Raw genomic sequence first — 26,738 nt, forward strand, 5'->3', positions numbered from 1 at the left:
CGTGGTACATGTTATTCTTTCTTTCTTCCTCTCTTGAGACGAGAGTTTTCTTTCAAATGCATAGCGAAGGTGTTTTGGGACGCTGCATTTAATCTTCAGCACGCACAAAGGGACACATTTTTATAGCTGTCAGTCCATAGGAACATTGCAGGCAGAAAACTTAACCCAAGTTAGATCGGGAAGTCATCAATCATTAAAGAGTTGTAGGATCGAATAGGAGGTTATGAGACACTTTGTCTGGTATACAATCTATTCATTTTCATGCTCCATCTCGAAATCAAATTCTCCAAAATACACACATAGAGCCTACCTCGATTAGTTTCTCTATTAAGATGATTATCCATTTTCACTTACCTTACTAGCACCCATCATAGCATAATGTGCCACCTCAAGCTTCTTACCATCCTGACCATACCTTGCAATTTGATTGAGATCCGACGTCCTTGGCAGATACAATACCACTTCGTTGCTTACTTTTGTAAAGGCTTTGTAGAGCTTATCAAGATTGTACGGCTCCATCTTTGTCAGATCAAAGACATTCTCTGCGCCGTACTCGGTCCCTGTAAACTATCAGCATGCATATCAAACCAAAGAAAGGGCGTCACCACTACAAACCTCCCCACGGCGGACTCGCAAAAACAACCACATTCTTCTGGCCCGAAAACCTATTGATGGCATCGAAGCAATCCGCATTCAGCCAGAAGATCTTGTTGCTCACGCCGTAAATCTCGGCATTGTGCTTTGCGCACTTTAGCGTCCTCGCATCCTTCTCAATCGCAAACACGCGTTCCCACCGACCAGACCGCGCAAGCGCAATGGCGTTGCCGCCTACGCCTGCAAACGCGTCGACAATGACGGTCTTTTCCTTGGGTGCAGACTCGGCAATGTGCGCGGCTATCTTGTTGGCTATGGGTTCTGGAGTTACGCCGAACCAGGCGTCTTCGGTCATCCAGATGCCTTGGTCGTAGTTTTCCCAGATTTTGAAGCGTTGGAACCAGTATCTGTGCAACCATCAGAACCTTTTTTCTTTTCTTTTTGTACAGATAATGTCATAGGTTATTATGAGGGAAGGGGGGGGGGAAGTAAACAATACTTTTTGAGGTGTTCGGGGAATTGCTCGACGCGGGACCACTGGTCTACGTCGTTCTCGTTTGCGTTGTCGCTCATTTTGGAGCAAAGTGTTTTCTGTTATTACTGTCAAATACAGTAAGTAATCACCGAGATAGAGTACTAGAAAATTGCAAAAGAAAAAATAAAGAAAAAAGTCAAGCTCCGCAAGTCAAAGACAACCAGCAAAGGTAGAAACCGACCACAATAGTGAGAAAGCAACAATCCTGAACCCACCTTACCGCATCCAGCCTAGCCCCAACCCCAGCACGATTCCCCTTGCTTTGCGTCAAAGCCACATGTTATATCGAGCCATCCAACACTTCTTCCCCCCCCTTACATCCCACTCCACGGCACATCACATCAAAAAATAGCAATTATAGCATCACACACACATACACACCAAGACTCCTCTGGCCATGTCCGTCTTCGGCGCCCTAAACCGCTTCATATCACGGCTCGACGCAGCACCCCTCCCCGACGACGCCAGCCAGCACCACCAATCGTCGACGAATGGCGCGTACGGCTTCCAGGTGCTTCGCAACGCTAATCTGGAGATTCCGCTCGAACCGTGGTTTGATTTTGTGATTGGGATTAATGGGAGGACCATTGTGAGTGGTTGATTCTTTTTTTTTTAAAAAAAAAAATTCTTCTTCTCAATGCACCGCTGTTTTTATTGTTGTGAGAGGAAGATGGGGTAAAGAGAGAAAGAGAGAGAGAGAGAGAGAAAGAGCACGTGCAAGGGAGAGCAAAAGCGGGGAAGGAAAGGGGATGGGCAGGCCAGTAAGCTTGGAGGGAAGGAGGGGGGAAAGGGAGGAATGCTGGACGAGAAATGGATGCTGTCTAAGAGAGTTGTGCTTGAGCATGTTGTATATTTGCTAATCTGTCATTTTCTTTGCACAGGATAATCCGGATCCTAATCTCTTTGCGACGGAGGTGCGGAACTGCGCCGGGTCAACCATTAGCCTAGGCATTTTCAGTGCAAAGGTACGTCACATGGTGTTTCATTAACGGTAGCTGTAGCTCTTTGGGTCTGTGTGCTTCGTTGTGGTCGACTAAGTGCTTAGAGCCGCATTGAGTGCGTCATCATCTATTTGTGTATCTCACGGGAGATTTTGCTTTTATGCAACGGACATTATTCCAAAAGCATATTTTAGCCGAAAACAAAAAACCGTCCCGAACACGTCAAGCGGCTGTCATAGATAAGCTTTTTTTTTTGGTTTAATTCCTTTTTTTCAACTTGTTTATTTATTTTGATTTCCAGAATTACGGGAATCTAACTAAGTCGTTTGTAGGGCCAGAAGATTCGCGAAGTCTATCTTCAGATCCCAGCAGATCAACCCACGCTAGGAATCGCCCTGCAATGGTCACCGCTCGCCGTTGCAGAAGATGTCTGGCATATCCTTGATGTAGCCCCGAACTCGCCCGCAGACGCCGCAGGACTACTTCCCTACGGTGACTACGTCATTGGCAGCCCCGAAGGTCTCGTGCGCGGTGAGTCTGGACTCGGCGAGCTTGTTGAAGACTTTTTAAACAGGCCGTTGAGACTCTATGTTTACAACCATGAGTACAATGTGACCCGACCCGTTACTATTACGCCGACGCGAAACTGGGGCGGTGAGGGAGCACTGGGCTGTGTCCTCGGTTTCGGTGCGCTGCATCGTATTCCCGCTGGTCTAGATGAGCCTCCGCCAGCTCCTGGGGAAACCTTCTTCTCGGCAGGCGATGCTAGCGGGACTACGTCGTTTGACGAAAAACGTCCCTTGGTGTCTTCTATGGGCATTCCTGCTCAGTCGGGTGCACCAGCTGAGCTCTTCGTCCCAGCCAATATGGCGCTACCGGCCAAGTCGCCTCCTCCCCAAGGCACCGCACCGCCGCCTAAAAAGAAGGGCAGAGCGCACCATGTGGCCAGTCCGGCGACTGGTGGCGGTGGACTGGATGATTACTTCAAGGAAGGTGAGCAGAAGAGTCTGGAGCAAGACTATGCACCGACGAAAGGCAGCGGCGTGCCTCCTCCGCCCAAGGCTGGCGGGCCACCCAGAGGTCCTCCAAAAAGTGGTGGAGCAAGTAGAACAGGTACACCGCTGCAGGGTGGTGGTGGTGTTGGTGGTGATGCCGAGAGTGCAACTGGCGCTGGGACAGAAGAGACAACATGATTAGACTATATTGCATGTTAGTAAACGGTCAACACTTGAATTGTTTCCAACCGTAGAGTTACTACAATTGCAAAAAAAAAAAAAAAAAATACAAACAAGAATAAATAAAAAAACAACAACACACATACCTTTCAACATGACCATTCCTTGTCTTTTTCTCCAAATCCTTGATTCAATCCTTCACTCCTCAGCCTCAAAATCCAACTCCTCCCTAAACCGACTGGTCCGCTTCGTCATGGTCGCCATCTTCTTCTCCATTACACTCTCGTTGCTGCCCTGGCCCCCGTGATGCGTCATGAACGAGTCTGTCCGCTTTTGCGGCTGCGGTCGCTCCCCCGCCGTAGCATCGACGGCTGTCGTGCTGGCTGAGGCTTGCTTGCGGCCGGCCAGGCGCTCAAATGACGATGGCGGGGAAGAGGCCTGGGGCGAGATGGGGGATTGGACTGGTGTTGTGTCTGGGGAGGAGGAGGCCGAGAGTGAGGTCTTGAGTTTGGTGGTTAGGGTGCGGAAGATGGGCATTTTGTCGATATGTATGTATGTATGTATGTGTGTTTGTGTGTAGGGTTCAAGTTGTTGTTGTTGTTGCTGTTGTTGTCGTGGTAGTAGTAAGGATAGATCCCAGTGTGGTGAAATGTGTGCATGTATTGAATGGTGCGCGTGTGTACTACGTGTGTATGCGCGTAAAAAAGGGGGGGAAGGGTGGGGGGAAAGTTTATATGTATCAGATATAGATATTGACCGAAGGTATAACAGGAAAAAAAAAGGTTCTAGACTTCTCGACTTGTTTTTTTTTAATTCCCCGTCCCAGGTACAGACGGCAAGGTTAATCGTCAAAATGGAGACGGATCTGTATACCGGGATGGGGCGGCGGGGACACGGTAAGAAGGGGGGGGGGGGGGCCAACGGGAGGGATACGAAAGGTTAATGCAGAAAACATGCGAGGGCACAACCTCGTACCTAAATACTAAGCCTTTTTATTTTTTTGTTCCTTTGGCTTGCCCGCCACCACCATATGCAGCGTAGGATAGAGAACCCACCCCCTCCCTAATTTAGAGGGCACGCGAGCGAGCGAGGGGCGGCGGCGAACATCTGTCAGGGGTGTGCGTGTGTGACTTTCAAGCCGCTACCCGCACTTGCCCACCCCGCCGCCGCCCTCCTTCTCTAATTTCCTTAACTGAACTAGTAACTAATTACTCCACAGGACCAAGCATACTTACATACCACATGGTCAACCGCTCCGCTGTCCGCCTCTGTGTTCCCTGTAATGGAGGGGGGCCCTGGCCAAACACCAATCAGGTATGCAGAAAGGGTAAGACGGCGGCGGTGGTGGATCTCTCTTAGCCCAGGGAACCTGCCGTTTGAAACTACTGCGCGTGTTTATTGACCAAAGCAACTCGAGTGTACAAGTACGTTAGGCGCTACTTTTTTGGCGTTTTGGCCTGGTGGGCTCCAGTATAAAGCTAGCGGCGTTGGGGTTGGGTTGGTCCTGCCCAGCCTGGTTTGGTATCGGTGGGGTTGGGCCTTTTCTATTCTTTCTTTGGCGGTTGGTTGCCGCAGAGAGCAAGGAGGAGGAGGGACCCACAGCGGCTACAGTAGTCAGGAAGTAAGCACATGTTTGTGAGTGTGTCGTGCGTTTGCCTGGTGTGCCCCAAGGATTATTGAATGTGTGTGTGTGTGTCGCGGTGTGTGGGGTTGGGGGCATCTGCAAAGGCCAGACCCTGCGCTAGAAGCGCCGATCGGTCAACTGGGGGCGTTTTTATGTATGTGTTTCGTTTCCTTTGCGTGAAGGTTCCGAAAAAAAGAGATGTAGGTTCCGCGGCGGGGAACGAGGAACGGAGACAGGGGAAGGAAAGGAAATTGCCAACGGTTGCCCAGGATGGGGATTTTTTTTTGGTTTCTACATTAACTGTGGAGATTTTTTTTTAATGGAGAGAGGGGGGGAGTGTGTGCATCGTGGGCAAATGGAAGGAGCATGACAATGACATGGCATTTGCATGAGCTTTGCACAAACCAAAACAAATTGGTCGACACATGACTTGTGAGATTGGCGATGATCTGCAGTTGCATGGCGGTATCATCAAGAAGCAGAAGGGCTTCTCTCGTCAAAAACCCGTCAGCTGGTCGTGGTCCGATATCATTAGTCTCATCTACACCCAGCCATATCCGGACGACGGCTTGTTGACACTATGTGCTTTGGGCCAAGTGTAGCGATTGGCCTGCACACACAAGACTATACGTATTTAACAAGTATCAGGAGACGGGCTTGGCTCTTTCATGCTCCAGGCGAAGAAGCTTCCCTCCTCCGGCCCACTTCACCGCCATATGTACTTTGCCGGCCTCTGCGTCCCTTCTGCCATTATTTGCTTGTTTCGTGATTGGTCCAATCAGGAAATAAAGTGTGATTTGTCTGACAACAGGAAACAGTGACGAGAGCAAAGAGGTCATGCGCACCCTTGACACAGGCATCAAAAACAACAACCCCTCCTTTTAACGGCCACGAATCGCAAAACTTGCCAGCCAGGCGATTTGGTCTTTGTCGACGCCCGTCCAGCGTACGGCCTAGGGAGCGGCGTCGCGTACTCGAATCGTTACTTCCGAATTCGGCATGGCTTCTTTATCCGGATGACTGACTACCATAACCGCCAATCGATACGAATCAATCAACGCTTTGTTTGTCCGTGCAGCAAACAGTGGTGGTGATGGCGGCGGCGGCGGCGGCGGCGGCGGCAGCTGGCCCCCTTTCCTTTGTTCGCCATGACTGTTCAGCAGCCGACTGTAAGTACGTATTCTAACGTTGATTTTCCGGGACCCAAGACGCCCGTTCAGCCCAAGCCCCCCCCCCACATCGCTTCGTTCCCTGCAGTAGGCAACGGCCAAAATAGATATCTTGCTGCCGGCTGTTTGCGACCAGCCGAAATCCTACCGGCTAAGTGTTCCTCTCTTGCTCGGGATGCGCAATCTCCCTTCTCGTGTTCTTCACTCCCAACAGAGTCTGGCCAGTCTAGACCCATCCTACGCCTTCATCGCCTCAAGAGCAGGCGTTTCGTTACCATAGCGGTTTGGCCTTGGTATCGACGCCCACTTCTCAACACCCGTGAACCGACATGTGACGTATTCTTAGCTTCTGCCACTCACGGACTCCCGCCCGCATCAAACCACGGCTCAGTCACCGCATCTTTTTTCCTTTGCCGAATCGGCGCCGCCCCAGCCTCACCACCACCCTGTCACGAGGGCTGGTGCCGAGCTTTTGGCTGCTGACGTAGCCCAGGATGACAACGTGGAAGAAAGAAGCCCGAGTCCATTGCATAGTGCATGCTCGACGGCTTGATTATCGGAACTGTGTGCTGTGCAGGCTCGAGAGACCAAACCATCATAGCAATGTGCATGTCCGCACTTGACTTGTATTCAGCAGACGTAATCTATCTCTGCATCTCTTCATTCATCATCAGTGCAAGCACCCGAGGATTTTCCTTCCTTGGATGCAATGTGTCAACCTGCTTTTGAGTAGTGCCTACTTGCACTGCTCTTAAAAAGTAAATATAGTAAAACGCCGTCCAATCCGTTGTGCTAACAATGCTGGGGGGAAATGCCGGGACTAGCCAAAGACCCAGGAAACGAGTGGGGGTTGGGGACCGTGACAGAACGCCAATAAGCAATACCAAGATCAAAATCGCAAAAAAATCCAAACCGTTTCATCTAATGTCCAGCTGGAAGGGCTTAAACTTGGCTCCAATGGTGCTGCACCGTGGGCACGTCGGAGCGCGACCGCGATTGTGCTCACTGACCAGAACGTCGACGCACTCCTGGCACAGACCGCAGATGCATTCAGAGCATGCATAGCTGTCGCGCAATATGGACAGCTTCCGACAGGCAGCGCAGTATATTTGAACAGGAAATAGGGAGTTGGGAGACGAGTCAGAAAGGCCCTGTGAGGGCATATGAAAATTGTGGCCAGACATTGCTGATTCAATCGATGACTCGACAGAGGGGAAAGGCTGCAGATCCGACATGTCCGGCGGTGGAGGCGTCAAAGCATTGTTCAAGGGGGATGCGGTGTATGACTGGAGTTGTGAAGCAAAGTTGAAGGGTGGCATAGATGTTCGGCTGTTCATCATGTGGGGTGAGTGATTGGGTGATTGCGGCACCTGTCTACGTCAGCTTTGATCATAAACAAGACTGCGAAACCTACAGGGGTCAAGTCACGACTATCCTCCTCAGTTGCTGAGGCAGCAGCGTCAATGAGGTCCTCCCACCGTTTGCCCATAATAGCAGCTGCTGTTGCAGGCTCGGCCGAAAATGCTTTTCGGTCATAGCTCATTCTCCGACTGTGTTCTTTTGATTTCTGGCGTTCGTGTTTTCCTCGACGAGCATTCTGCCCTATGGACGGCTTGCGAGGCCGGTTCGGCTTGAGAGAATGAGCTCCCGGAGGCAGAGTCGAAGAGCGGCCGAGAGGTGAGCGCGCGAGCGAGGATGGCAAGAGTTCTTGCTGGATGGAGCCAGAAGTATAGTATGGTTCTTCGGTATTGCTAGGTGGGCCTACGGGGGTTGGGGCAAAGCGCGCGCGGGGCCTGAACTTCTTCGAGTCTGGGTCGGATGCTGCGTCCTGTTCACAGCATGCGTTAGCCTCATGGTATGCAGGGAACGCTGCAGTGCGGCTTCTTACCGGATCTGAATCCCAGTCATACTCTGCACGGTGATTGTGTAACGAGGCCAGGGCAGCCGCAGCAGTCGCGGTAGGCAGTAGTGATGGCCGACGCGTTTCGCCAGGCCCTCGAAGAGAATTGGCACCGAATTCGGACTCGAAGAAGGAATTGTGTTCATTGTTGCTGTAATCATACGTTTGTGGCGCTGCCACTGCCGTCGTTGTAGTAGTAGTAGTAGTAGTAGTAGTAGTAGTAGTAGTAGGAGGTGGTGGTGGTGCTCGTTCTTGTGGTGGTGTATTGACCATTAACAGAAAACTTTCCTACCAGCGGGCAGATGATATCAGCATGTGGTGCGGCTAAAATTCTTGATATTGTGGAAGCTCATACCTCTGTTGCTGGGAGCTTGGATATGTAGTGCTCGGGATGGGCACGTCGAATATGCTCTTGCATAGAGCGAAAGCGCTTCTCCTACACATGGTGGATTAGTCGGCAGCTGGGGCAAGGGAGCTTCGAGGCGTGGGATGACGTGGGGTAGCTAGCTCTCGTGGAGACTTACGCCTGTGCAGCGCTTCCGGCAAGCTGAGCTGTCATGGTTGCGCAGCGGGCAGACGACGACGTTGTTCTCGTCACTGACGGAGAAGGAGCTCGTAAGCGGTGCTGCGCGCGAAGGAGGCATGGCTGCAAGCATCAACGGCAGAAGCTTCTCGGCGAAGCAAAAATTGCGCGGGAAGCTCTAGGGCGGGCGAGAGAAGCTGTGTACGGAGGGCGCGCAGCTTCCAGCCTGTCGCGGCGACTACGGGCAAGGAGCGTCGAGGAGCTCTCGGGGCTCGCACTCAGTGGAGGAAGCTCTGAGCTGAAGTTGCTGCCACTGCAGACAGACGGGCAAGCGGATGCGGGGCAGCTACGCAAGGGCGCGGGGCTTGGGGAAGACCAAGTGAAAGCTTTCTTGGAGAATGACGGTGTCGCCATGCACAGCGGGCGCGGAGGAGGCGTCAATGGGCGTGCGCTGGTGCAGCTGTTGCTGTTGCTGTTTCTGCTGCGGCTGCGGCTGCGGCTGCTCGTGCTGCTGCAAAAGGCAGAGCTGTGTCGCCACGGCAAGCTTCCAGCAAGTGAGCAATCAGACGACAGGCCGGGATTGTGCCTGGGACGAAGGAGCCGGGCAGCCTGGAGAAAGAGCTTGGTGCTGCCCAATGACCTGCCGTTCCCATAGATTGCTGTGCGCTCCAATCAGACGGCGTCGAGCTGGAGAGCGACTCATCATCGGCACGAGGCTTCGCAGAAGCTCGAGTCCCGTGCACTGCCATAGCTTCAAGCCCGTGGATGCCACTGGACCAGCCCGCCCCCGGCGCCTGGTCGTCTGCACTACAAGACCGGCTACGGCGCAACAAACGTGAAGAGATTTTTGCTCCCGCTGCTGCACCCTCGAGCTAGCTGCACCCTCCGCCGCCAAGGCTGTCGCTTTTGCACATGGCCGCATGTCCTAAGGCGAAATCCGGCGCGGCTTGGTCGGGCGCCGGGAAGAGAACGAGAGAAAAACAGCAGGGAAGACAGGGGACGAAAAAAAAAGTACCGTCCTGCCAGCCATGGTTTTTTTATGGCCTGAACAGCCGGTGGGGTTTCGCTGACAGAGACGGGCGAGAAGCGACTGTTGCCTGCGACTGCCTTTGTAGTCGCGTGGTATGATTGGCAGTAGTAGGAGTAGTAGTAGGAGTAGCAGTAGCAGTAGGAGTAGTAGTAGGAGTAGGAGTAGGAGTAGTAGTAGCAGTAGGAGTAGTAGTAGCAGTAGCAGTAGCAGTAGTAGTAGCAGTAGCAGTAGGAGTAGCATGTCTTCAATTTGATTCCAGATGTGGTTACCCATGCCCTCGTGTGCACTTGCTCCTTCCTACCAGGAGCTCGTCTACGACTACCATTTCCGCGTCCACCTTCCAAGCGCAATCTCGCTCCATGACAGCTTGACGGCGCATTGCCGTGCCCTGCTTTCTTGGGCGGGCCCCTTCACGTCTCCCACTGTACCGCAGCTGCCTCGTGGTGTGCTTTGCCTAAACCACCGCCTCTGCCAACCATGTCGCTTTCAGTGCAGTCCTTAAATGGAGACACTTCCTTCCTTCTTACCTTCGACCCACCTGCAGCCCCACCGTCGTCGCCGGGCCTGTTTCCCGGTTCTTTTACGATTCTAGTTGACCGTAAGTTAGTCCAAGGTTTAGGCGTTGCGAGTCGCCCACACTGGTTCCTCGCAGCATGTCATGCCCCTGGACGCATGGCGGCCATGTGCTAACGCTTTGTTTTGTCGGCAGCCTGGCTGACTGGGCCATCGATTATCCTCAACTCGGTCTTCTCACACTCGGAGCAAAGGGCAAAGCCGTCCATCTCGAGCCTCCGCGACCTGGATCGCGAGCCCGACCTGGTGCTGATATCCCAAGACAAGCCCGACCATTGCCATGAAGCGACGCTGCGCCAACTGCCACCAGACGGCGAGTCGACCATTCTAGCCATTCCCTCTGCAGCCAAGAAGATTCGATCGTGGAAACACTTTCGTCCCGAGGCCGTACATGCTCTTCCACGATTTGCACAGGGAGATGACCGATCTATTCATCGCATTGTGCTACCGCCCCCTTCGGCTCGAGGAACGTGTGGTGAAGTGACGGTGACCTGGATACCTGCGAAACGCGACATCTCCAAGGTCCACCATGCTATTGGTATAACATACCGGCCTCCATGCACGGTGCTCTCTTTGCTCAGCCCAATGCACTACATTGACCTTCCCATGAGCCCACCTCCGTCGCCAGGATCCCCGATGACGATTGCGTCGTCGCCTCGCACCATTGTGCCCTCGCCGTACAACAATCGTGAAAAGACGCTGTCGGTCATCTACTCGCCCCATGGAGTTTCATACGATATGATACGGCCATACGCCAGCTCGTATCTTGTTTCTGAATCAGCCTTGCCTCTAACGGCGCTTCTTCATTCTTTTGACTGTGTCGAAAACCCATGGTGGCTTGGTGGCAACATATCAGCCGGGTCTCCGGGTGGGACTGAGATCGCCAAAAGCTTGTACGCAAAAGCCTGGATCTCTGCCCACGATGCAGACAAAGACAATCGTGGATGGGCAGTCAAGCTGACGCAGATTGCACAGCATGCCGCTGGAGAAGTGAGGAAGATGCTCGACGAGGGCGTTGTGAGGAAAAAATTGCCAAATACAGAAGTCATTACGTTAAGTTCTGGGGAATGCCATCGGATTACTGCAGGCTGAAGCGCTGCATGTCGCAGGACAAGTACAGCTGTTGTGGTATTCGCATGTGGCCTCGCCAGCATGTGGGTGGCCCAGACAGAGAATTGCTCATTAGCCACGTCGACGGAGAGGGTGGCGCACAGAGGCCGAGACAGGGCAGGAGTGCTGCATGGTCTTGGCCCCCATGGAGATGAGGTATGTTTGAGTTTGGCGTGGTGAGAGAGGGCGGACAAAGTTGGTAGCAGAAGGCTAGAGCATGGCTTGAAACGGGTCGCACTTTGTCGAGCTCTGCGGTCGTTTCTTGTTGGTAGCTAGTTCTATTTTGGGTGACAGGTCAAAGGCAGCGGTAGCGTATGGAGATGGCAAGCGGTTAGAGATGGCGAGGATGCGGCTATAGTTGCAGTAGACAAGGCTGACGCAGGCCCATGACGACGTCGAGAATGGACCCTGGCACATGAGATGGCAGTTGGGGTGCTGTGGTTTCACGTGCGCGTGCACGTGATGTTGGCTGCCCACCTGCGGTGCCCCTTTCTCTTACACCGCTCGCCTACCGAGGGCTGCTTGGTAGTATCACGCTTTTCGCAACAGCAACAACCGCCAGCAAGGGCGGCAGGGAAGGGCGAGAGCGCAGTGTTTCGGAACAAAACACGCGCATGGCAGACGTAGTAGTCGTCAGTAGGGTACGCACTGCAGAAGCAACGTTACCCTGGAGATGGGGGCGTAGGGCTAGCGGCGGACCTGGAGCTAGTCGTTGCCGGCCAGACGCCAGAAAGTGCGGCGCAGGCAGACAGGCAGGGCAAGGCCCGGCTCGCATGCTCAAAAGCCCGCTGCTTGGCACCACAGCAATGCCGGAATAGACGGATGCACATGGACGGGCCCAGCATTGACAGGCCACACGCTCAAACAAAAAAAGAAAAGCCTCTCGCCCTGTGTCGCCTGGCCGTGTGCATGTTTTAGCCATGCAAGGCGAGGAGAGGGCGTTCACAAACGGGGCGTGTGCGAGTGCCACAGCATGACGCCGCACCCGGGCTGCTGGGACTATTGGTGTGGCTGAGGGACGCCGGCTGTTCTTAATCCAGACGCGCAATCTCCCCGTACGACAGCGGTGGTGCAGAGCCTTTGCGCTGACACGGCGCTCCATGCTGCCAGGGAAAAGGCGACAGCTCTAACGGACAGCGAGGGGAGACATGCACCGCACCAGCGCAGCGATCCGCAGCGCCTGGCAGGGGCGGGCTGGAGATGCTCGCTGCTCGCTGTCGGCCGGTGTATGGATGGAATGGCTGTGGATGTGGATGCGGATGCGGATGCAATCAGGCACTGTCCAAGCGCCAAGCCTAGCGCAAGACGGAAGTCGGGTCACGGCGAGCGAGGGCTGACGGCCGCAGAGCTGCCAACTATTCGAGCTTCACACCCGCCGGCTTCTGCTACTCCTCGAGCTCGACTACACTCCATCCACACACACACACATACACGCCCATTCTTGCCGACCCCCGTTGCTTCTGCCCTCGACACCCACTCGCCCGCCCGCGCACAGAGCCACAGCGAGTGAGCGAGAAAGAGACATAGTCGTCGCCCTCTCGTCCCCCTTTGGACCGTCGTGCGCCGCTACGGTGCTGCTCCTCGCATCGTCTGCACCACCCGACCCACTCCCCATCTCCCTCCCACACCGCACACACTGGCTTCTCACGCCTCGTCGACCCCGACGACGCAGCGCTCGGCGAAGGCTGCCTCTTTGATGAGCGTCACCATCCATGAGTCGCAGATGATGCCCGCCTATGCCACCGACTCAAACGGTCGTTCTTCCCTTGCACATGGACAAACCGCCGCGTCGACTACACCGCCACCCAGGGACTCCTTCACCAATGGCAACTCGCAGCCCATGAACGCGAGGCTCACCAATGGCATGAGCACGACGCACGCACATCCCCACGCACGTTCAACCAGGCCCGAGAGCATCGATAAGCGCTTGTCGCAGGAAGAAAGCCGCTCCAGCTGGCACCGAGGCGACTCACACGACGCCGACACCATGCCCAAGTCGTCCGACACGCAGCGCTGGTCGACTGAGCGACCGGCCAGAGACGATGGCTACTTCGCGTCGGTGCACAGCACAAAGACCAAGGACAGACTGTGTGGCAGCACAACCCACGTCGAAATGGGCCAAATAGACGTAGGCGATGCCGCAAGAGAAGCGAGCAAAGACTTTCACGTCCCCTACGCGGGTTCAGTCCCTAACGCTCCCACTTCGTCATCGCCCCAGCCTCAGGCCGAAACTGGCACCCCCAGCCTGCAGGTCCCAACCAACCAAGCTCAGCGTGCCTCCTCCCCACCCACCTTCACCAACGCCAGCAACAACAGCAACAACAACAATCCCGGGCCATCACAACATCCCTACCGTCTGCAACAACGCCACACGCTCGAGGTGCCCAAGGTGCAATCCTCGCGCGCTCGCGAATCCCAGAACAGTACCGACGACGTCATCAGCGCAAGCGGTAGATTCTCGCCCAACCACCCCCATAGGCGCCGAGGATCCATGTCGCTCGTGCGCAGGAACACGCGATCCATCAACTCTGACATGCCTCCCGAGGAGGTGCCGCAGGATGACGAAGCTGCACGTTGGGCTGAGCACATCCGTCAGAAGCGGGCCAGCAAGAGGAAGCGCAAAGAAGACGAGGATGAAGATCGCGTCGTGGTAGGAACAAAGGTGGATCAAAACCACGTGAATTGGGTCACGGCCTACAACATGTTGACCGGTATCCGCTTCACTGTCTCGAGAACAAACGCCAAGATGGACCGAGAACTTACCGACGCCGACTTCGACGCAAAGCACAAGTTCTCGTTTGACATGTACGTGCCGACCGGCTTTCCTGCCGAGACGAAGCTGTTGCTCGAGTTCAGTTTCACTTCGTCTGCCAGGCCTGCTTCTCTTTGACCCCTGACACGATACTAACAACCTTGCAGAACCGGCAACGAACTCACGCCTTCCGCAAAGTACGACTTCAAATTCAAGGACTACGCGCCATGGGTGTTTCGCCACCTGCGTACTATCTTCAAGCTCGACCCTGCCGACTACCTTGTATCGCTAACCAGCAAGTACATCCTTTCCGAGCTCGGCTCGCCCGGAAAGAGCGGTAGCTTCTTTTATTTCTCCAGAGACTACAAGTACATTATCAAGACTATTCACCACGCCGAACACAAGTTCCTTCGTAAGATACTCAAGGACTACTACAACCACGTACAAGAAAACCCTAATACCCTTCTTTCCCAATTTTACGGCCTGCACCGCGTTAAGATACCCTATGGACGCAAGATCCATTTCGTCGTCATGAACAACCTGTTTCCCCCACATAGAGATATTCACCGCACATTTGATTTGAAAGGCTCGACCATTGGACGAGACTTCAAGGAAGAAAACTTGGCCGCCAACCCTCGGGCAACACTCAAGGACCTGAACTGGTTACGCAGAGATCAGCACCTCGAGCTGGGGCCGGTGAAGAAGAAGATGTTCATTGAGCAGATGCAAAAAGACGTAAAGCTCTTGCAGCGTCTGCACATCATGGACTACTCACTGCTAATTGGTATCCATGATCTGGAGAAGGGCAACGAAGAAAACCTGCGGGACAAGACCCTCAAGGTCTTTTCCCCTGGCGGCGAGGAGTCACCGGATCAACCACCCAATCAGCTCATGCGCACACCATCCAAGTTGGAGAACGCGCGCAAGGCACGAGAACTAAGGCAGATGGTCAAGACACAAAAGCCTGTACCCATGGGTCAAACATCAAGCAAGATGCCGGATGAGCTGGATGATGCTAACCGCGACTTCTACTTTTACTCGGACGATGGTGGCTTCCGAGCCACCCACGAGGATAACGCGCCTGGAGAGGAGATTTATTACCTTGGTATTATTGACTGCCTGACACATGTAAGTTTTGCTAGGATCTTATCGAGTGAAGACTGGTTGGTGACTAACAACTCTCTAGTACTCGTTCATCAAGCGCATGGAGCACTTTTTCAAGGGCATTGCAAATACCGAGTCTCAAATATCTGCCATTCCTCCAGAGCGATACGGAGATCGCTTCATCAAATTCATCAGCGCCGTCACCAAGACCAAGGAGGCAGCCGAGCGTGAGAAGCAAGAACAAGTGACAAACGAACTCAACGATCTCTCGTTGGATGGCGTTAATGCAACTCCTAACCAACGGTTGTCAACTGAGCGTGTCATTGAGAAGGCTGAGCATCAAGCCGACCGTTCAAGAAGACACGGTCAGAATGAAGAGGATGTACCCAATTTCCACATGAGGGCAGTTCGCAGCCCGTCGGCAGAGAGAGGGGAGATGGGCACTACGCTTCCTGTAGTTGAGGAAGTCGGAGAATCATCCAGTGTCGGTGGACACAGCAGCCGCAGCGCAACAGACAACGCAGCTGGTGTGAGCGAGCACAACGAGCGATCGTCATCATTGCCATCGCAGTCTGCAGGCACACCCTACCTTGGCCCACCACAACTCCAGACAAGAGCCAGGTCACACTCAAGAGAGAGGGACCAGTCACTCGGGAGGGCGCCACCAACGCCACCAAAAGATGCTGGACGTCCTCCCACACCGCCAAAGGATGACTACATGTCTAACAGGCACTCTGGCCCCCCAACACCCCCCAAGGAGGACAAGAGCAGCAGAGGCATCCCCCGCTCATCGATAGACAAGGACCTTCCACGAACACCTCTTGAAACCACGATCCGTGTCAACTAAAGCAAGAATAACACTCCAGGGGGATCGATCGAACCAGGAAAGATTCGTCTTTCTTTTATTCAATGTAAACACGTCTCTTTTCTGTTTCTTCCTCTTTTTTTATGTGTGCGTCTTTGTCCATTCTACTCTTGTTAATTCCACCAACCAATCAATCACAACCACCCCATTCGAATCAATATCAAAAACTCTTGTGTCCTTTTTTTGGTCCATTTTCCTCTCTGTATGTCTAGGAGTTTTGTTTTTCTTCTTGCATAAACACTCCCCCAGCTAAAATCCCCAACCTTTCTGTCTCTCTCTGTCTTTGTCGAGGGGGGTTCACTTTTTTTTTTTTTTTGGGGGGGGGGGGGGGGGGGGGGGGGACAGTAAAGCACTGTGGAGTTTTTTTTTTCTTCTTTTCTTTTGACCCTACTTTCTCTCTCTTTCCTATGTCCCTTTTTTTGTTTTGTTTTTTTGTGCGTTCGCGAATGCATGATACCATGAGTTTGCTCAACCGTCCCTGCGGCCCGCCCCTCCCCCCCTCCCTCCCATCATGATTATTAGATCTGATTGGAAATTAGTGGCAGCGTGGGCGTGGCGATATATTTTTCGCACCGCGGGATATCGGATCTGCTTTGTCTTGTTTATCCTCTGTTTTATTTTCCTTTGTTCGTTTTGCATGCTACTGCTGCTGCTACTGTTTATTTGGGAAGGGGGGTTTGGAAACCGGTTTGTATAGCGTTGGTTTGGCTGTGCATGAGCGTGCAAGGGAGAAAGGGAAAGTGGAAAGAGAGAGAATTGGGGAAAAACTTTATATTGTTTTTTTTTCCTTCCCTTTCTTTGTGTTGGACTTTGTTTTTTTTTTCTGAATGCGGGTTCTGGAAGTCAGTCGGCTTTGGCAAGATTGAATGGGAGGGTTGGGGTGTGGGAATAATAGTCGTTTGTGGATTGGAGAGAGACAGAGAAAGAGAGGACATATTAGCGGTGCTGCAAGAAAAGGCACACAGACAGACAGACAGACAGGCAGACAGGCAGCAAGGGACATGGGCTGTGGCAGTAGCGGCGCATTAACTGGTAGATAGATGGCAAACAAATTCAAATGCAAACATTTCACATTCATCTCCCAGTTTCAAACAAGTGTGTACACGGTGCAGAAACATTCGACACACTTCAAAGTTGATAGCATAATAACGCTCGATAGTTACGTCGTCGTGCTTGTTGCATTATTCAGAAGATTCAAGACCGCAATGGCCTCAGTCTATCCATCCATCATAGTCTACAATGCTACTACTACTACTACTACCACTACTACTGTTCTTCTTCCCCTTGAAGCAGTTCGCTTACTTGTAAAAGTCAAACTTATCCGCTTCTGTTGCTCCCTTGACCTGGCTCGTGTATGCCTCCTCCAAATCGCTCTGGATGATGTTGTACCGGTTCTTACGTACGGCTCGCAGACCCGCCTCTTGCATAATGGCTGCGATAATGGCACCAGAAAGTGGGTCGTTGCGCACAATCAAGCTGTCGAGATCTACCTCGGGTGATAGACTCATCTTGCCGGCAATTGTGGAGAAGATGAGTCGGCGCTCACGGCGGTCTCGCAGTGAGGGAAATTCAATCTTCCTGTCAAGACGGCCAGGTCGAAGAAGCGCGGGATCCAGAGTGTCGGCACGGTTGGTGGCCATGATGACCTTGACATTGGACGTCTGATCGAAACCGTCCATCTGATTGAGCAGTTCCAGGAGAATACGCTGCACTTCTCGGTCGGCACCCGTCTGCGCGTCGAAACGCTTGGTAGCGATGGCGTCAATCTCGTCGATAAAGATAATGGATGGCGAATTCTCTCGCGCCATTCGGAACACATCGCGGACCATGCGTGGACCCTCACCAAGGTACTTTTGCACAAACTCAGACCCTACGACACGGATGAACGAGGCAGTTGTGCTATTCGCCACAGCCTTGACCAACATCGTCTTCCCGGTACCTGGAGGGCCGTAGAGCAGCACACCACGCGGTGGGTCAATACCAATTTGCTTGTACAGGTCAAAGTGTGTGAGAGGCAGTTCGACGGCTTCCCGGATTTCCTGCTTCTGCATATCCAGACCTCCCACGTCGGCGTATGTGACGTCGGGCTTTTCATCCTGACCAAGCATGGCAATCGAGGAGTCGGCTTCGGGGGGCAGAATGTCAACAAGAGCATTCGAGTGGCGATGGAGGGCAACGGATGAGGATGGCTTTAGTAATTCACGATCGAGGGTGGAGAGGATGCGAACGACATAGTTGGAGCCAGTCGATGATTGCACGATGCCGGTGCTGTTCATGTCAGTCTCGTGACGCAACCGGTGCATTGTGTGTACGACTTACTTCTGATCAATTGCCTCCATGAACTGTCCGATAACCAGTGGCACGCTCTGGATGCGTTTGATCTCCTCCTGTGCCCTCACTAGCTCGCGCTTTAGACTCCGCTGCTCATCCTTGATGTACTCTTCCTGAAGGTGAATGTATCTGCGGCTGTTAGCCACTTGTTGTCCAGATATGAGACGCGCACTACGCACTCTAATTGCCGTTGTAGCTTCTTGAAGGTGGAGTAGTCGTCGTTTCCCTCGGTCGAGAAGCCCTCCAAGGCGTCGAAGTTTGGTATCGATGACGGGAGCTGCTTCTTGTGCGGCGGGACTGTGTTGGCCGGGTTCTCGACGGCGGCGTCAGCCATGGTGATGGAATTTCAATAGTCTCGGTAAAGATGCGGGTTTGGGTTCTAACGGGTCGACGGTGAGAAGACTGTAGCAACTGGTGATTCGACGTGTTGAGGTATGGGTGAGGCGGTGCTTGTCAGTCGCAATGGTGCTGAAGCTCATGGAAGGCGCGAGCCATCGGGGGTTGGGGGCGCTACCACCGACGTCACGTGAGGGGAATGATCTCACAGCACCCAGTTGCTTCAGACAACACATGTGGCAGGGGGAGGCAAAAGCAACTTTGCGATGTATCAGACTACATATGGGCTGCATGAGGCATACACAGCATGCATACGGTAGGATCACGATACATGGACCTGACAGGCTGGGATTGGCTCGCCCGTCGACTGGGTCGGGTTAGGTATGGCAGGTGAATGGTCATGGACCCTTGTCGACTACCACCCAAAACAGCGAACGACACCATGGAACGGCGTGGCGGGGAGCGACGAGGGAATTGCGGTGTGGGCATCTCTTCTCGAAGAAGCTCACGGTATTCAAGCACGTATCATGCTGGGGCGGCGCGGGCTTCCGAGATTCGAGGCGGCCAGGCCCCAGAGGGAGGTTGGCTCGCCGGAGATCAACCGGCGTACTAGGCGGGCGGAGGCCATGGGAATTGGTAGCAGTGGCAGTGGGACAGTGGGAATTGCAGAGTCGGCCTGTCAGCGGGGCCAAACAACATGGGCCCGGACATGTAGAGCAGAGGGCGCCGGGACAGCCAAAGGGACTCGGTGTGGCGCGCTGCTGGGGGGGTCAGACGGTCGGGCTGGGCGATAGTAGTCAAGCGGTCTGGCGGGTGCCCACTCTCGACGCCCAGCGCAAGCGACGACTGCAGGCACAAGGTGATGTAATAAGTGGAGAGAACGAGCAGATTCCGTGTCACGACGGCGAGAGACGCGGAGAATTCCAATTGAGTTAGGCCTAGGCTTGTGAGCTGCCGGAACGCAGGCACTCGACTGGCCTGTCGCTGTCGCGACGCGCGAACGCGTCTTCCTGCTGCTCGGATGCGACTGGATATGGCCTGGAAATCTGACGTGCGAGGCTCTGCGGCCGTCGTGTCTGCTCGTGCTGGTCCTCTCGCCGTCCTGGAGTCGCAGTCGTCGCCAGTCGAAGCCTCTGGCCGGCCTGCCATGCTGGATGAGGCTAGAGGGCTTTGCTTGGCAACAGCGCCCTTCTCGCTCCACGTCCGCTCCTCAGCACCGCATAGTCCGCAAAGCGCGTCTGCGCTACGTGAACATCTCGACTGCCCCCGGAGCCACGCCATTCCGCCTTGCCCTGATGACAAGAGCATTCTAGCGCTACTCTCCTCTTGCCGCACTGTGTGTTGACTGCTCCCGCTCGCCGCTCTCTGCTGCTGCTGCGTGCTTGTCCGGGGCTGGGCTTTCGTCCATACCCGCTGCTGCTACGGCCAGCAGAGGCGCGTCGTCCATCTCACCATCAACTTGCTTGCTGACGCCGTGCTCGCCAGGTGTTTTCCAAGCCCCCTCACGTGCCTGAACACATACACGCTCCCTCGCCGCTCTCCTCGGCGGACACGCGCCTTTTCACTCGTTCCCGCCGCGACCATCGCCCGTCGGCCCTAGTCGCGCTCCACCATGGACTTCCAGTCTCCCCAGAACACCATGTACGACACCTCAAGCTTCATCGATCCCAGCGCCATCGCCAACCCCCAGATGAATGGCGCGCGCCCCTACAACCCAATGCCCCAAGTCCCTCAGAAGCGAGACTCCACCGGCGCCGCCCTCTCTTTATCCCGCTCACAAACGCCCTCCCAGCAGCCCCAATTCGGCTTCCAGCACCAACAGCCATTCGCCAACACGCCCTCGCCCACCATGTCGAGCCAGCACTTTGCGCCTGGCCAGATGGGCGGCCAGCGGATGCAGACTGCCTCGCCCGCGCAAAACCCTCATGCGCCCCAGATGTCGCCCATGGGCTTCCAACCCTCGCCCATGAACCAAGCATTCAACGCAAACTCCGGTAACCAATTCCCAGTTCAATCCGTCCAGCTGTCACAAAATCTGCAGAGTCGCCAGCAGGAGGCACAGAGGCAGTACGCAATGCGCCTACAACAGCAGCAGCAGCTGGGCAACCTCGCCGCGAGCAACATGGCAGCCCGACAAGGACAGCAGCCAGGCGCACAGATGCCCGGCGGAATGCAAAACCCCATGCAGCATCCTGGTATGCAGCCAAACATGATGCAAGGCCAAGCACAACAACCAAACCCCCAGGTCCAATATCAGCAGTTCCTCAAAAACGTCGCAGCGCTATATGCTCAGCAAAACCGGCCGTTTAACCCGCAGCCTCAATGCGCTGGCCGTGTAATTAACTTGCAGAACCTCTACGCCGCCGTCTTGCGCTTCAAGGGCTCTCGATTCGCTACCCAGCAAAATGGCTGGCCGCGGATCGCACAGATGATGAACATACACCCACAGCAGTTCCCTAATGCCCCTAATGAGTTGCGCCAGATCTACGAAGCAAACTTGCTCCTCTACGAAACTGCCTACATCCAGCGACAGCAGCAACAGCAGCAGCAGATGCAAATGCAACAACAAAAGGGCATGCCTCCACAAGGGCAAATGGGTCAGATGGCACAAATGGGGCAAATGGGGCAGATGGGTCAAATGAATCAAATGGCTACTATGGGTCAGCAGATGTCCCCAACAAGACCTACAATGCCAGGACAGCAAAACAATATTGCGGGACACCAGGAGTACCTTCAACAGCTGCAAAGATCGCAGGAGTCGCTGAAGCAACAACAACAACAACAGCAGCAGCAGCAGCAGCAGCAGCAACAACAAGCCCAGCAACAGCAACAGCAACAGCAGCAACAACAACAACAACAACAACAGCAAGCCCAGCAACAACAACAGCAGCAGCAACAGCAGCAACAAGCCCAGCAACAAGCCCAGCAACAGCAACAACAGCAGCAGCAGCAGCGCCAATCGGTCCCACCTACCCAGCAGTCCCATCAACAAATCGACCCAACCACGCACCTGCCACAATCGACGCCGTTACAAAGTAATGCAGCACCTCCAAGAGTCAACGGTAACACACCACAGCCAGATATCAATACGCGAAAGAGCCTCAGCAGACAGTTAGAGGGAACCCCTGTTCCAGGCAAAGAACCTAACCAGGCACAACCTTTGTCAATGAAGCAGGAAGAGAATGCCACAGTCGCCGATCCGGCTTTGAATGCTATGGAAGGACCTGAGAGGCGGAAACCTGTGATAGAGCAAGATGATGGCACAAGAGTCTACCAACCCGCATGGCGAACTCAAGATACCTGGGGGGGTCTCGACTTTGACTCTGACAACTTCAAAAACATGATCGACACCATCACAAACTACAAGCCAAACGTGCCGATGCTGCCAGAGATGGGTGTAATTGACATCCGAGCGATTACCATGAGCATCAGGTCGGGTTTGCCTGGCGAGGCGCGCTTGGGACTCGACACCCTCACACACTTGACGTATGACAACACTATACAGTTCAATCTGGCCCACTGCGAAGATTTGACAGAAGTGTTGGTGGAGTATGCAGAAGACCTCTTGGAAACATTGGGCAACGACAATCCCGAAGTCACCGACATTATCGATCTCATGTCCTACGAGGATGTCATGCACCACTGCCGCGAAGAAGCTGCCTCACTACTGGAGATCCCACAGGTCGGGACAACCGCACACCATCTCAATCGTACCGCTGACCGGCTGCTTGCAATCACCACGATTTTCCGCAACCTATCCTTCCTCGAGGTTAATCATGACTCCCTAGTCAGCCCATCAGTTCTGAAGTTCCTCGCAAACTTCATACGCCTTGTGGGCACACGGGTTTTACTTCTCCGCTCACATATGAACACCTTTGAGTTCATGAAAGACATTGTTACTTTCTTTTCCAATACTAGTGCTAAAGTTGTTCTGCCTAGCCGTGAAGATGCATACGCTGTACTGCACTTCCTATGCGCCTTTGCTCCAATGCCACGACCTGCCGAACCTGTCAAGTTTACGCCCTTTGATCCTCAAATCCACCGCTATCTTCCGTCCGCAGTCGACAGTCTCGCAAAGCTTCTCGCTCGTGACGATCCCAACCGGACGTATTACAAGCAGATATTCATCAACGAGGCGACCGCGACACCAGCGTATGACCTCCTGACACGATCTTTTGCCCTCGCCATCTCAGTCGTGCCTGACCGCAACTACATTGAGAACAAGATGTACCAATTGAAGGACCCGCGTCCTAAGGAGGTGCGCATGTTTGAGGCGCGTATCGCAGAATCGCGAAAGGCCTACCTCATGCAAGGCATGCTGGCTGCAGACATCCTCGCCAGTCTGGCCCCAGGACCGGAAACTGGCATCTGCCGTGCATGGCTTGAATCAGAGGACGGCTGGGCACATACGCTCCTCAAATTTGCAATGTCTCTCTCAGCCACTGATACTGCCATCCCTCACCCTCCCTTGCCACCAAACCATCGCGGCCCACGACCCATGGACCACGACCGAGAAGGTTTCCAACTTATTGTGCACCGTGCGCTATCGACTCTCAAGCGCCTAGGCGACAAGTCAAAGGGCGGCGAGCTCCTTGTCAAGGGCGTGCAGCAAATGAACGGACACATGGACCACGACAGTATGGATGAGGACGAGGATGATGATGATATGGAGATTTTCAGTTTCAACGGCAGCTCATGGAGGGTGAAAGCCGATATTTTACCCCGCAAGGAGACGCTACTTGGTGCACTGTTGACAGCGCAACTCGATGTTCGCAGTCTAAATCAATTCTGTAAGATTGGGTATCTGGACGAGTAAAGGAAAACGAGGGATAAACTTTTTTTGGGAAATTTGGGTTGACTTGGAGGTTTGGGGCGGGGGCTGGAATAGAGATGCCTTTTGTTTCTAGGAGTATTTTCAAAAGGGACCGATTCTTTTGGGGGGTTTCTGCTTTGCATAGTGTGTATGTGTATGTACGTGTATCAGAGTGTTTTGCGTGCGTCTCTATGTCTGTGTGTGTATAAGCTTTGGGGGAAGGTGGATGATGTGCGGATACATACAGATTTGCACTGGCTGGCATTTTTGATACTTTTTTTCTTTTTATGTACTATTCAGTCGTACTATCACAAAATGTACCTATCGATCTGCTTGCTAGCTGCATTCGTGGAAGGGGCGATGGAGGGACTACTTCTTACTCATCATTGTAATGTCTTTTCCAGCCACGCACACAAGTCTCTTAGCTCGGCGCCGCTCATGATATGGCCCATGTTTTCATACTCTTTGATCGTCGTCTTTTCTTCTTTAATCCCGAGTCCGAACAGTCTCTCATAGCATAATCAATGATGCCGTTTAGGAATCAATTTATCACTTGTTCCTCTTGCTAGAAAGACCTCTACTTCATCGTTCACATCCTTCAGTAATCCGGCTTTTTCTCGCAGCGTCGGTATGCGATCAGCCAGTGGAAGATAGCCAGATAGTTCGAATAGTCCCCCAAGTCTCCCCGAATACTTTGATACAAGCCCAGTCAACAAAGCCATAGCATGGCCCTGGGAGAAGCAGACCACAACAATCCTCTTCGCAGGCACGCCTTGCACGACAAGATCATCAAACAAACTCGGTATATAATCTACTGAAGCCATCCTCCCTTCCTGATCTTCATCATCCTCGAGTTCCGGGCGTGAAGGCGGATACGGAGGCAGGCGCGTGGGTAAATACCACGCTGTGGTTGTAAGATCATGGTTCTCAAGGGCATTGGGAATGACCCAGGTCATGTGCGGTAGTTTTTGAGCAGATTGGGATTGGCGTGGGATACCTTCTACGCCTGTGGTATATCAACCAGGCCATGGATGAAGATGATGGCGGAGGATTTGGAGGGGTCGCTTGGTGGGATTGCGGGAGGGATGATTATGGGCGGGGTTCTTTTGGGTGGCATGGCCTGCTGTTTGGAGAATGGTTATGGATGCCATGAGGTGATAGCATATAGCGTGGAATAATGCGAGCAGAATCTAGTTTAGTCCGAATGGTGTATGTACCCCACATGGTTGTATATGCAGGTACGGACACGATGTGGGCTCCGGCGCATTGGCATGTGATGAACTCCCACCCAGTAACCTGTCCCAACTCGCTGCAACGTCACTTTGCCCACCCCACCGTCCACGATGCCGTACGTCGAAGTACTCCCAAACTCGGCCACCACCGTCGCGCCCGGATGGACGTACGTCGTGGATACCGGCTACGACCCCTCCAAAGTCGCCATCAACCCAAAGAACAAGAAGCGCGCCGCAGCAGCAACACCCGGCGGTCAACGTGGCGAAAATGAACTCTCAGCACGCCAGCAGACCGCCATAGCACGACGCATAGCAGAGCTAGAACGCGACAACGATCCCAAGCAAACCATTGCTATTCCTGGCAAACCAGGCGTGCCTAAGACACAGAATGCTCGCAGAATCATACAGTACCAGCGCCAGATCAAGCATTGGCTCGACGACGAAGAAGCGCAACTAGGCCTCGTGACAACCGCATCGCGAGCTCAGCCCTCAAGGAAACAAAGTACATACGCCTCCATACCTGCGACACCCATCGAGCCAGTGCCCGCGACCCCGGCTATAGCGCAGACGCCGTCTCGCCTCGATGACACAAATGCAGACGATGACGACGCGCTGCTTTCTATCGATCGCGCGATGCCGCTGCCGCTTAATCCTGAAGAGATGGAGGCTTTGCTGGCTGCGCCGCCGCTTTCATATGCTGCAAGCCATGTTGCGGCACCTCCTGCTGAGGCACCGCCGCAGAGGCAGTTTTGCGATAATTGTGGCTATTGGGGGCAGATCAAGTGTCGGAAATGTGGTGCGAGGGTTTGTGGGTTGGAGTGCAAGGATGCGCATGAGGCTACGAGGTGTTTGAAGTGGGCTTGAAGATGGTTGCTACAGATTCATCTTTGCCTTGAGGATCTTGGTGGATAGGACCGCCCGGCTTCCAGAGCTGCTTCGGATTTTCTAGCTTCTTTGCCGTCGGTTATGCTTATGGTATTACATTCCCATCATGGAGAAACGCGCTGTTGTATTTGTCCAGCCTCGGACTGGATGCGAATACAGCACGTGTAGCAGCGCATTTGTCGAGCGGTTTGAAGCCGAACCCACACATGAAGTTAACTGTCTGGTCTTTGGGATCTGCTCATATGTAAGCAGACCATACATGCCTTTCGGGAATGTAACTCATGTTCAAACTATCTCGGATTGTCAACACGAATTACCACGGAAACCCCGGTCGTAGTTCGATGTACCGGATATGCTGGAGACTTCGAAAACAGCAACTTCGACATAGCCAGACCAGTGAAGAAGAAATGGACAACATGACCAGAGTTCACAGACATGATTTGACTGGCTGTAGCTTACGTCTTCGATGTGCCACACATTTTTTACTGCAGTTATTGAGTCAAATATGTTTTGGCCAGCTGTAGGCGAAGGACGAGACTATTGTCCATGTAGTAGTAAGAGGGGACAGCACTTTAGATCTTCAGCCTGAAATCTTCAGTTCGATTCTTAGCAGCAACAAATGGTGTACTTCTTAGTGTTTATCTATATATGCGTACAATATGCAAGTCATGTCGTTCAGTCTTGATCTCGACTATCATCCTTGCTGCCATATTTACGTTTCACTGTTCAGTTGGATAATGCATTATGAGCAAAGCAAACGTCAAACCAGCTATCGAGACTGCAAGAGCTGTCGGATGCACACCTGATGTGTCTTGCGCGCAAAAACTTGACCAAGAAGGACTGCATGCGTCTCTCTTGTGCAGAGGTGCGTTGGAGGTGCGCAGTTCATCGAGTGTCAGGTGTGCACCTACACTGCGCAACTATGCACTCAAGATTATTGTCTAAGACTTTATCTTCTACCCTCACAGAATAATTCTACACATATATGATATCGCAACAATACGTCTACGAAGAACCTTTATTCGTGGCGCTTATGCTTTACATTGGTGAACCCGAGTCCACGAGTGTAACCCGTTACTTTACAACTCCATCTCTACCATCCTCTCCTCTCAACCCAAGCAAAAAAAAACACATTGCTCAATCCGCTTAAACCCATCCATAATCTCTTCCGTCTTTGTCAACTCTTATTGCTGTAAAAGAAGAATGCACAAGCCCCAACCCTCGTACCACTTTTCCCCAAGCACCC

At 53.4% G+C, this 26,738-nt stretch overlaps 10 protein-coding genes across 10 annotated transcripts; 5 read left to right on the plus strand and 5 right to left on the minus strand.

Annotated features, from left to right (window-relative positions):
- Positions 1-83: 83 nt before the first annotated feature.
- On the minus strand, positions 84-1,280 carry PSV08DRAFT_32128 (RNA cap guanine-N2 methyltransferase-domain-containing protein). The gene is made up of 4 exons (XM_014219831.2): positions 1,094-1,280; positions 616-1,001; positions 355-560; positions 84-306 (listed from the first exon to the last, which is right to left on the minus strand). The coding sequence occupies exons 1-4, from the start codon at positions 1,165-1,167 to the stop codon at positions 250-252; spliced, it is 723 nt and encodes a 240-aa protein (XP_014075306.1). The 5' UTR covers positions 1,168-1,280; the 3' UTR covers positions 84-249.
- Positions 1,281-1,526: 246 nt separating this feature from the next.
- On the plus strand, positions 1,527-3,338 carry PSV08DRAFT_218752 (GRASP55/65 PDZ-like domain-containing protein; the record flags this gene model as incomplete). Its single annotated transcript, XM_014219830.2, has 3 exons — positions 1,527-1,718; positions 2,011-2,094; positions 2,403-3,338. The coding sequence occupies 3 exons, from the start codon at positions 1,527-1,529 to the stop codon at positions 3,261-3,263; spliced, it is 1,137 nt and encodes a 378-aa protein (XP_014075305.1). The 3' UTR covers positions 3,264-3,338.
- A 78-nt stretch (positions 3,339-3,416) lies between these two features.
- Positions 3,417-4,154, minus strand: PSV08DRAFT_32136 (uncharacterized protein; the record flags this gene model as incomplete). The annotated part of the gene is made up of 1 exon (XM_014219829.2): positions 3,417-4,154. A coding segment is annotated over one exon (711 nt), but the record flags the coding sequence as incomplete, so codon positions are not given.
- A 2,768-nt stretch (positions 4,155-6,922) lies between these two features.
- PSV08DRAFT_198017 (uncharacterized protein) lies at positions 6,923-8,614 on the minus strand. The gene is made up of 5 exons (XM_014219828.1): positions 8,463-8,614; positions 8,294-8,374; positions 7,927-8,226; positions 7,453-7,866; positions 6,923-7,408 (listed from the first exon to the last, which is right to left on the minus strand). The coding sequence occupies exons 1-5, from the start codon at positions 8,592-8,594 to the stop codon at positions 6,956-6,958; spliced, it is 1,380 nt and encodes a 459-aa protein (XP_014075303.1). The 5' UTR covers positions 8,595-8,614; the 3' UTR covers positions 6,923-6,955.
- Positions 8,615-9,873: 1,259 nt separating this feature from the next.
- PSV08DRAFT_32154 (uncharacterized protein) lies at positions 9,874-11,270 on the plus strand. Its single transcript, XM_014219826.2, has 2 exons — positions 9,874-10,089; positions 10,201-11,270. The coding sequence occupies exons 1-2, from the start codon at positions 9,969-9,971 to the stop codon at positions 11,154-11,156; spliced, it is 1,077 nt and encodes a 358-aa protein (XP_014075301.1). The 5' UTR covers positions 9,874-9,968; the 3' UTR covers positions 11,157-11,270.
- A 1,600-nt stretch (positions 11,271-12,870) lies between these two features.
- PSV08DRAFT_400136 (uncharacterized protein) lies at positions 12,871-16,057 on the plus strand (the record flags this gene model as incomplete). Its single annotated transcript, XM_014219824.2, has 3 exons — positions 12,871-13,979; positions 14,094-15,054; positions 15,113-16,057. The coding sequence occupies 3 exons, from the start codon at positions 12,871-12,873 to the stop codon at positions 15,875-15,877; spliced, it is 2,835 nt and encodes a 944-aa protein (XP_014075299.2). The 3' UTR covers positions 15,878-16,057.
- Positions 16,058-17,014: 957 nt separating this feature from the next.
- PSV08DRAFT_408278 (P-loop containing nucleoside triphosphate hydrolase protein) lies at positions 17,015-18,691 on the minus strand. The gene is made up of 3 exons (XM_014219823.2): positions 18,406-18,691; positions 18,215-18,355; positions 17,015-18,163 (listed from the first exon to the last, which is right to left on the minus strand). The coding sequence occupies exons 1-3, from the start codon at positions 18,558-18,560 to the stop codon at positions 17,194-17,196; spliced, it is 1,266 nt and encodes a 421-aa protein (XP_014075298.1). The 5' UTR covers positions 18,561-18,691; the 3' UTR covers positions 17,015-17,193.
- A 1,483-nt stretch (positions 18,692-20,174) lies between these two features.
- PSV08DRAFT_408279 (uncharacterized protein) lies at positions 20,175-23,378 on the plus strand (the record flags this gene model as incomplete). Its single annotated transcript, XM_014219821.2, has 1 exon — positions 20,175-23,378. One exon carries the CDS (start codon positions 20,175-20,177, stop codon positions 23,376-23,378), a length of 3,204 nt encoding a protein of 1,067 aa, XP_014075296.2.
- Positions 23,379-23,758: 380 nt separating this feature from the next.
- PSV08DRAFT_369371 (acyl-protein thioesterase) lies at positions 23,759-24,492 on the minus strand (the record flags this gene model as incomplete). Its single annotated transcript, XM_014219820.2, has 3 exons — positions 23,759-23,884; positions 23,951-24,301; positions 24,397-24,492. The coding sequence occupies 3 exons, from the start codon at positions 24,490-24,492 to the stop codon at positions 23,759-23,761; spliced, it is 573 nt and encodes a 190-aa protein (XP_014075295.2).
- Positions 24,493-24,706: 214 nt separating this feature from the next.
- On the plus strand, positions 24,707-25,622 carry PSV08DRAFT_32184 (uncharacterized protein). Its single transcript, XM_014219819.2, has one exon. The coding sequence runs from the start codon at positions 24,719-24,721 to the stop codon at positions 25,469-25,471; it is 753 nt and encodes a 250-aa protein (XP_014075294.1). The 5' UTR covers positions 24,707-24,718; the 3' UTR covers positions 25,472-25,622.
- The last annotated feature ends 1,116 nt before the right edge of the window (positions 25,623-26,738 follow it).

Source organism: Bipolaris maydis (genome assembly GCF_028858645.1).
Source record: "Bipolaris maydis strain C4 unplaced genomic scaffold PSV08scaffold_3, whole genome shotgun sequence".
Classification (NCBI taxonomy): Eukaryota; Fungi; Ascomycota; class Dothideomycetes; order Pleosporales; family Pleosporaceae; genus Bipolaris; species Bipolaris maydis.